Source organism: Sardina pilchardus, chromosome 12 (assembly GCF_963854185.1).
Source record: "Sardina pilchardus chromosome 12, fSarPil1.1, whole genome shotgun sequence".
Taxonomy (NCBI): Eukaryota; Metazoa; Chordata; class Actinopteri; order Clupeiformes; family Clupeidae; genus Sardina; species Sardina pilchardus.
Genome location: NC_085005.1, coordinates 20,650,197 through 20,660,182, shown reverse-complemented (window position 1 = coordinate 20,660,182; position 9,986 = coordinate 20,650,197). Strand labels below are relative to the sequence as shown.

The window sequence follows — 9,986 nt, the reverse complement described above, 5'->3', positions numbered from 1 at the left end:
GATAACTCCGTAACCTGGCTTTTCGTGTGCCATTAACCAGAAGATTTTTTTTTCTCTCTCATTCTTTCTTTTCATTTTATTCATTTATAATTTTTTGTGAGCATTTACCACTGTGTGAAAAGCAACTGCATCGAAAAAGCCTGAGAAAAAAACAAAACTCACTGACAGTCTCGTCTCTCTCACTCTCTCACACTCACTCTTACACTCTCTCTGTTGAGCCTTGATCTGAGTGTGATTAAGCATGCCTTAGTCCGTCCTGTGCCTTCTCCTCCTGCCAGTCACGACGAGCCGAGCCCTGTCGGATCAGTTTTCCTTATTAGTTCACCCATGCATGCCTTCTCACAGGGCAAAAATTGTGCACAGTATAACCTGCCCACACCTGAAACCTGACCTGATGTCACGTTTGTTATTTTACCAATTTAACCAAACAAAACGAAAAGAAACAGAAAAAATGGCAACATTCACACTTTTCTCCAAGTTTCTTTTACAGGTAAGTTGTTGTGTCTTCATTGTGAGCGTCTGAGTCAAATGGGTCGGTTAGCGGCCAAGTTGATTTTAGCTACACCGTGTCTCGCTGGAGACATTAGCCTTAAAGAGTATTTGGTCCACCCTCAACCCGCCCAGAACCCCCACCCACCCACCCCCCCTCCAGATGTCTTCTGTGTCTGTGTGTGATCTGGGCTTAACGCACTTAACACGATCTTGTACGATTCAGGCCACCCTACTGGGCGCTTAATATGGCTGCCGACAGATGTGGCGATTGAGAGGGGGTTCGTATCGAGATGGACACCAGGTACCGAGGCTTTCGAAAAGCAAACCCCTTCCAACCTATACCCCCCCAACAGCCCACCTTCAGTCCTATCTGCCCCCTCGACTGAGTCACCCCTCTGTTTGCCCCTCCCCAACTCTGGAACTCCTGCTACCCTGTCCACTGGTAGTTAACTCTCAGAAAATCCTCCTCCCACCTCTCCAGTTCTCTCCCATCGCTCCAGGTATAACTTTCTTCTCCTTCTGGCGCAGTGTTCCCCAATGGAGGCCCCGTGACGATTTGTGTGCGTGGGCACCCCCTAGGGGCCGGAGTTAGCCTCGGCTCAGGACGTCAGTCACATCAAGCACCTTCGGTTCTCAAGTCCTGCTGGTTGCCAGCCATAGGGATCCTGTGATTGCCTGTGTCCCTTGTAGAGGACGTACTGGTCCATGAAACAGCGTTCATGTCCTCATATGGGGGAGAAATTTCTTGTAAATTCCTCATTGCCTTCTCTTCAGCTTCTGTTCACCCAGGGTGAAAACTTATCAGTTTTCAGTATAAGTAAGCAAGGTATCCATTACAGATTTGGGCAAAACTTATATTCAGAAAGTAGATAGATTCAAAAAGTAAAAAAAAAAAAAAAAAAAAAAACTATTGCCAATTGTCAGAGTGATGCAGTGTGTTGAAAGATGTGTTTCATCTTCTCACGATAGTCATCCCAGGAAAATGTGACCACGGATCTCAAGTAAATTTGATTTCCGCAGTAGTTATGAATAGAGGGCGATGGAATGTGTCTGTAGGGGGATCAAAAGCTGAACTCTTTATACCCTCCAGCTGCAACATATGACAATTCACAAACCAACTATAGAAATGAGTATCCTCATCAAACCACACGAAACGCGCCACTTTTGAATGTGTTGGGTCATGTGACTGACCTAAATACAAAAAATGTGTTTCCATTTCACTTTTGTGAAATAGCAGTTTATCGACAAGTCTGAAAAACTACAGTACCTCCTGTGAGCATACGTATAAACTTTTTTTTTTAAATCGATTGTTTCGATTATTTTTGATTTCTCAATTTAGAACATTTGCACACGTTCGAGGTTAATGAAACCCCACCTAGTGTCACTGTTTTAGAGCTGTGGTAATCTCAAATGAATCACCCTCATATCAGACCAAACCTTTTTTTCTTTTCAGAGCTGAGGCAGTCTCTTTAACCCTCATCTTATAACCCCTTCCTGATTTAAAAATATAACCAAATTAATTATTTCTTTATTTATTTATAAGCTTTACTGTCTGTAAATAACACACCTAAAGCCTATTTTCTATAGACATTTCTCAGACCTAGTTTTTTGAGAAGGCAATAGCAACCAAACAAAACATTATTGCAGCCAAGCACAGGCATGAGCCATTTTCCAGCGATTTTGTAAGGAACATGCACTACGAGTGAAACGTGCAGCCTGAGCAGTGAGCAGCTGTTTCGCCAGTGGTCGTCCCCTTTCCGGGGACTTTCTGGTTGGCCGGAAGTCCCTCAGGCTACTGTAGGCCATCTGTCCATCTGTCCGAGCCTTTGCCACCTCTCTCCTCTCTCTCCTCTCTCTCACACTCTCTCTCTCTCTCTCTCTCTCTCTCTCTCTCTCTCTCTCTCTCTCTCTCTCTCTCTCTCTCTCTCATGGGACACGTCCTGCATGCCTTGCAGCAGTCAGCCAGTTCCCCTCTCTCACCATCCATCTCTCACTCCGTAGCCTTTCCCATCATGCAATGCCTTAACTGTCTTTCTTTTTCTTTTTTCTCACAACATTTTAACTTCTCTCTCTCTCTCTCCCTCTTGTAACATCTGTTCTGTTCTTCTGTGTTCTTCTGTCTCTCATGTGCTTGCTTCCACTCTCTTTCTCTTTATCTCTCTCTCTCTCTCTCTATCTCTCTCTTTATCTCACTATGTCATTCTTCCTCTCTCTATTCCAGCACGATTGTCCTCCATATTGTCGTTTGAGTGCATCAGCATTCAACTGTCCTTGAAATGTTTTGTTGTTGTTGTTGTTGATGTCCGTTTACTCGTAAACACGATTTCTGTTTGCATTATTTGCATTATTTCTGCTCGTGTCAATGTCTGCCATTAATGTTGTACATATCTGTTATTTGTTTGGCCAAAATAACCATATCTTGTTTGAAGTGTCCCATGGTGGAGGACGCTCGTACACTCAAACACACTCGCTGAGAGTTTAGATGTCTCCACTGCCCTTGCTCTAGTTTTTCTCCTCCCCTGTTTGTGTCGAGGATGTTGTTGTAGATCGCAGGAAAACTGCTGACTCGACTTTGGACTTTTTGGACAGGAAGTTAAGTTCCTTGCTCATAGGATGTCCACTTTAATAAGAAAGTGTGTTTTTCGGCCGATGCTGCTGTCAAACATACACTGAAGCTAAAAAAAAGTGCCTTTTGTTTTTTTGTTTTTTTTAAATTAATCAAGCTGTTTGCTAGCGCTAAAACAGAAACTAACATGCTAACAGGTTGTTAACTCTTCTTCCTCCCCCCAAAATGACTAACACATATTTTCATCCACTATTCTCTACCTTCAAAACGCTGACTTGCTGTTTGTTTTTGTTTTTTGTCACTCTGGTCCATAGATAACGTCTGGTTGTTGTCACAGAGATGAACTCTCATTGCTTTTTTTCTCTCTCTCTCTCTCTTTCTCTCCTCTTTTTTTTCCTCTTCTCCAACTCTCGTCTCTGAAGAGGGCCGGCAGAGTTTGAGAGGAATGGGAGATATGAGGGTTCAAGGTGAGACTTGGGTTGACGCTCTGAAGGGGGGGGGGGGGGGGGGGTGTAGTTTTTTTTGTAGTTTTTTTTTTTTTTTTTTTTTTTAGTTTTTTGGTGGCGGTTGGCATGGGATGGGGATGCCATTACTTCACTCAGTCTCTCCCCATCCATCCACCTTCATCAGCGAGCCATCCACCTTCATCAGTGGGGTCAGGCCCGGCCTTCTATCTTTTTCCATCTGATGTGTACCATAGAGGTGCGCCCGGTCAGGCAGCAGACAAGAGGAGGGGTTCCATTTGTGAATTTCCATGCTCAGCAGACATGTTCATTGTCAACCCATTATTGCATATCGCATAGCACAGGATTCCATTACTTCCCAGATAGCCCTCGGGTAGTCAGCAAGTGCACAAGATGAAGTTGGTCTCCTGGGCCATATTTCATTCCATCATGCTACCCATAGTCTTTCAAGGAGAGGAACTGAGAGAGTCTTATCTTTGGCTCTCTGCTGACACCTTGTGGTGAAACAGAGCAAAAACAAAAAAACAGGTGGTCTCCATCAGTCTAGATGCTCAATTGTTTCCCTGTCTACACCAAGGGCGCTTCATTGACCCGTCTACTAATCCGGTGGTCTAATCCCATTGCACAAGTTCAGGGGTACAAGGGAAATGTGAGAACTGAAACCAGGCCCAGGTCATCATGAGGGAGGTGTTTTGAGTAGTTTGGTTACAGTCATGCGACTGTTGCACCATGTCAGCCCTGTATCTGCATGCTCTCCAGACGCCTGCATGGCTGCCATGCTTGTGTGCTTATACCATGTGAACGCCTCATGCATGCACGGACGAGTCAGTCACAGCACGATGATGCTACCTCACGTGACGTCACGCACAAATTCTCCTACTGAGCTTCCTCGGGAAGTCTGGCGCCAGCTGTTTCTGTGCTATTCTGTTCAGGTTCTTCTTTAACATGTTAGGTCTCAACAACACACCAATCAAAACACAACACATACTATGTTTGCCATCCCAGTTTATGCTGTATTTTATTATGCTCAATATGGTAATAAATGGTAAAAGATATCTGGCTGCTACTGTGCCCAGCCATATCCATTTGTTATGGGTAATATTCAGGCATCTGGTATATTTTCTTCATATATTAACTACTACTATACTGTATTTATACTATACTATACTATACTATACTATACTACACTATACTATATTACATACTTATTGAATTTAAATAAAACTACAATTCCCACAGTGCAACCACACTCACCACTTTAACCCTTGTGCCCTTTTGGAGACTCACCCTCTTTTTTGTTTATGTCTCTGCACCTCCTCTCTCCACGATCTAGTCGCAACGTGTCCGGAGAGAACAAGGAGGACGGCAAGGACAGCAAGCCCCGTTCGCTGCGCTTCACGTGGAGCATGAAGACCACCTCGTCCATGGACCCGGCCGACATGATGCGCGAGATCCGCAAGGTGCTGGACGCCAACAACTGTGACTACGAGCAGCGCGAGCGCTTCCTGCTCCTCTGCGTGCACGGCGACGGCCACGCCGAGAGCCTCGTCCAGTGGGAGATGGAGGTGTGCAAGCTCCCGCGCCTCTCGCTCAACGGCGTGCGCTTCAAGCGGATATCGGGGACGTCCATCGCCTTCAAGAACATCGCCTCCAAAATCGCCAACGAGCTAAAGCTGTAAAAAAAACCTGGGAAACCCTAATTGACAGGAGGGGGAGGGGGGGGGGGGAATAAAAAAAGAAATAACAGTGACGTACGTACAAAAACGAAACGAAACGATACCAGAGAAAATGTGAAAAAAAGCGACTAAAGGACTCAAGGCACACAAAAAACTAGCATAAGCAAGCTGTACATTGTTTATGAACAAACAAAAATGGTAGCAGATACTGAAAATAGCGCTCAAAAACACTTACAAAGTATGTACCAGAAAATAATGTATAGACTTATGCCTTAGGCAATAATTTCCTGCATCTTTCCATTGTTGATGTTATTATTATTATTATTATTGTTATTATTATTATTAATTATTATTGATGCGGCCGTTGGTGATATAAAAAAAAAGTGAGGAATTTTTCTGTTGTTTTTCTTTTCTTTTTTTTTTTTTTTCTTATTGTGCACTACTGCATTAGTTGGCCTTTGTGGCCATAGTCACCCACCAACCCACTCAGTCACTCCAAAACCTCAACAAAGGAAAAAAGTCGCTTCACACAAGAAAACAAAAGCAAAAAAAAATAAACAACAACAACAAAAAATGTCACAGAAAAAAAAAGAGGGGAACATAAGCAGCGGCTCCACCCTTCCCCACGCTGCCCCCTGCTGGCCTGGTCCCAGGCCCCCGACACCCCCAGTCGGAGAAATCGGCACATAGCACGGCCCACACTACCCTACCCTTGACCCCTCAAGAGTTGGTCCAGGCAGGGTAGGACAGAGCCATGAGTTGCACACACACACACACACACACACACTCTCGCGCTTACATATTTTCTTTGATGTGAACATAGTCTGTTTTCTTCCTGTTTGTTTTTGTTTTGTCTGTTTTTGTTTGTTTTGTTTTGTTTGGTCATTTATGTCTCGATATGGGTGATGGTGGTGCTTTCTCATCTAAAGGAACACCCTATTTGCACCTAAATGAGTGTACAAGCAGTCACCTCCACACACACACACACACACACACACACACACACACACACACACACACACACACACACACACACACACACACACACACACACACACACACACACACACACACACACACACACACACACACACACACACACACACACACACACACACACTCCCTGCTGAGTCACCCCTCATCACACCTGCCCTGACCAATGCAGCTGGTCAGTCCACAGCCTGTCAAAGGAGCAGTAGCCTCACTCCCAGGAGCACAATGAAGTTGTTCCAGAGACGAGACGCTGAGCGGGATGAGCACTCAAAGCCTCTCTCGGCTCTGCTGCGCACATAGTGGGCCTCAGAAAACGAGAGGGAGCGGAAGAGTCTCGATCCAGAAAAGTAAAGTGGAAGTGGCGACATACTGTATGTCAGAAGAGACGACACACACACACACACACACACAGAGAGAGAGAGAGAGAGATGCACACACAAGCACGCTCACAGGAACGCACTTGCAAACACACAAGCATTAAAAACTGGGGGACAATGCTTTGTGCAGTGTCTCTTGACTTTGAGTCTATACGGAGTTGGGTAAATAATATAATTATTAAAGAGAAAGAGGGGAGAGAGGTTAGGAAGATTTTCCTTCCTTATGTATTTTAATTTCTTTGTTTATATATATGTGGACCTTACCAGAATGCCCTCTGCTAGCTCTTGACCCCGCGAGGTCAGTGGTATTGGCACAGTAAATAGGTCAGAGGTCAAAGGTCGCCACAAACACAGCCAGATCACCAGTATTCACTCCATACCCCTTCATATTCTAGCACTGTCATTTTGTTTTTGTTTTTTGGTTTTTGTTTTTTGTTTTATTTTACAGATTATGTTTTATGTCTTATTTCTGGTTGGAATGTAAATAAATAATGTGTATTAGTTTGGCGACCACAGCATCATGATGTACTTTTTTTTGTTTTTGTTTGTTTTTGGTTTTCTTTTCTTTTCTTTTTTAAGTCTGGCTTATAGCCAGAAACAAACTTAATGTAACTCATCACAGGTTAAGGTTAATCAGTGTCTCCATTAAAACACTCTAAAAGCAGTCACTGCATGGGTCTGTCTCGTTGTGTGTGTGTGTGTGTGTGTGTGTGTGTGTGTGTGTGTGTGTGTGTGTGTGTGTGTGTGTGTGCGCGCAAGTATTAGCTTATAAATTAAAGCATTTATAAGATAATACTTGCTTTGTATATTGCATAGGCCTATATCACACAAGTAAAGTCATATGCACTGTCTCCCTAAAGCATAGGAGTTGTTCCGCTTGCATTTTTGCCTCTCCCCATTAGTAATTTTGCCAATGTTACCAATAAATATGCTACCCTTTCCTGCTTAACCAGACTGGACGGATTATTGGAGGACAAAAACGTTTTTATCAGAGAGGAACTTCAGGGCTAACTTCAGCTTAAGGTTGTGAGCAACAGGCAGACGCACAATAGAGAGCCGAAGTCACGCCCTTCTACTTCCGGTCTATGGGACCTATTTTACGATTTTTTATGCATGGGAGTCAATGGAGAGATAACAATTATTTTTTGGTCCCGTTCGAGTTGGACCGTGCATTTCACATATGATGTGTGGGAATTTAAAAGATAATTTTTCACATTAATAAAGTTCTGTTTTTCATTAGACTTTAAAAGTTATCTAAGTTTTGTGCGAATCCGTTCAGTGGACTACATTTCTCGTCTCAAACGATGCACGTCACCAACTGAGCCACCAACTAGCAAACGAGAGGCTGGCTAGTTAGCTAGCTATTATGCTAGTTAACGGTTACATCTTGCTGCCAGCTAAGTCACTTAACAGTAGTGTTTGTACAGTCTATGAATGAAATACAACTTATCTGATGTGTTTAATCCTCTGACTCATGATATTTTCATCGGCAAGGGGGAAACTCAAATAAGACCTGTTGCTGGCGCCCGTGGCTGTGAATTGGTCTAACGTCACTAACGCGACTGATGTGTTTGTAGTCGTTGGAAACACGATCTTTCACAATGTTGTAATTCACTAGTTACGACATACTTTTCAAATGTCTTTACATGAAAAATTGTCATTAAAATTGACAAACATCATATGGGTAATTCAAGGCACAAGACAATCGGGACCAGAAAATAATTTATATTTCTCCATTGACTGCCATTGAAAAAAATTCCAAAGATAGGTCCCATGGAGGCAATCGGAAGGGGCGGGACTTCGGCTCTCTATACAGCTTCACGCCACATATGGCCAACAGTTCAAACTGCACAAACCTGATTTCCTAACTCTGCTTCAGTCCTTCCTTCAGCTTCTAGTTATTAATTTGTGTAATTTGTTCATATCAAAGCGCTATGCCAAAGATCCTTTCTCAACCATCTGGCTATGCGGCCCCTTATCGAAAAAAAGGCCTATGGGATTCCATTCAGATTTGTGGAATATTGTCAAAAAAATAATCAGTCTCTGCATTTACCCCAATCCGTGAATTAGTGAGCACACACATGGGATAAGGGATGTGAATGTTATTTTGTTGACTCTCAGTTTCGTTGCTGCTGTACGATTATTGTTTATCGTCATTATTGCTAGGCTTGGGGAAAAGGACTGCAATTAAAATGAAGATATGTCTTTTTCACACCAAAGTCAGAGGAACTGGGCAACTGGTCCCTGATGAGTGATGACCAGAGGTCCGAGACAAGCATGAATACGTGCCCAGTTGGGAGCAAGATTGTCACGGTAGGTGTGGATATGTGATGAGACGGGAGACAAAAAAATATAATGCATCTTTAATTTGCTACAAATGAAGAGCACGTTCTATGAGCAAATGACCCAATTAGAGATGGACACATTAAACCTAATCGTCCTAGCCCAAATCGTCCTCATATTTGTCCAAATAATGTCCACGATATTGAAAGTGTCTGTACCAATAATGGAAGTAGATCTACGGTAAGCACCTTATGTACTGTTTTCTACACCAAGTAAGGCAGTGCAGTGCTTTCTCTGAATGAGCCTTACAGTAGATCAATACTTGCAAGTATAGCAACACCGAACAGAAATGGTTTATGTTATGGATAATAAATGGCTGCTGATTGAATTGTGCAAAAGAGATTCACACAGGTGTATCAGAGATTCAGACTTATACAAGGAATCTCTAGGCCTACCACCTGTGAATGGATGTTTTCCTTTTGTTTAGCACATGGGGCAACCAATAGAGTTTCTGGTGTCTTGAATGACCTCTGTGTTAACTGTTTTGCAAAAGGGTGTGAGAAACGTCCGACTCCAATGAAAATGAAAATTTGAGCACATTTGCAAGAGGTGACTTCTGCTGCTGTGAAAGGGGAAAAAATGCTGTTCTCACTAGTCACCACTAGATGGCGTCATAAGGCAAGCCATTGTCAGTCTCGGGTGTTCTTTCCCAGCTCTCTATTTAGTAATACATTGCTGTTCTTAAAGAGATTGCTTGGTTATGTGCAACAAAGGAATTCCTGGGACCATGATGAACTCTGCACATGTCAACAAACTGCAGTTTGGCCTGAATGAGGCAGACTGATTTGAAATTGCACTGTCAGTTTCAAATGTCATTATGAACCCTCACATAATGACTAAACTTTCATAGTTTCCATAACACCAACAGTCTCAGATGAAATGTATACAAATGTGTAATGAAAGACATGAAGTAATAGCAAGGCTTTGATATAAATCATTAATGTAATTAACCAAGCTTAAATCAGCGCAGTTTAATTTTCCATCCTTTCTGTTGGCAAGTTTGACATTTTGGCAGCTCCAGGATCTTAAACTAACTTGCTATATAGCAGCCAGCATTAAACTGAAATCCCTAACT

At 43.0% G+C, this 9,986-nt stretch overlaps 1 protein-coding gene across 1 annotated transcript in view; it reads left to right on the top strand.

Moving 5' to 3' along the window:
* LOC134098031 (MAP/microtubule affinity-regulating kinase 3-like) overlaps nucleotides 1–7,232 on the top strand; it is a 76,078-nt gene extending 68,846 nt beyond the window's left edge. The window contains 2 exon segments of the mRNA XM_062550979.1: nucleotides 3,481–3,525; nucleotides 4,856–7,232. Of these exon segments, the coding sequence (XP_062406963.1) occupies nucleotides 3,481–3,525; nucleotides 4,856–5,201 (391 nt within the window). The 3' untranslated portion in view covers nucleotides 5,202–7,232.
* The last annotated feature ends 2,754 nt before the right edge of the window (nucleotides 7,233–9,986 follow it).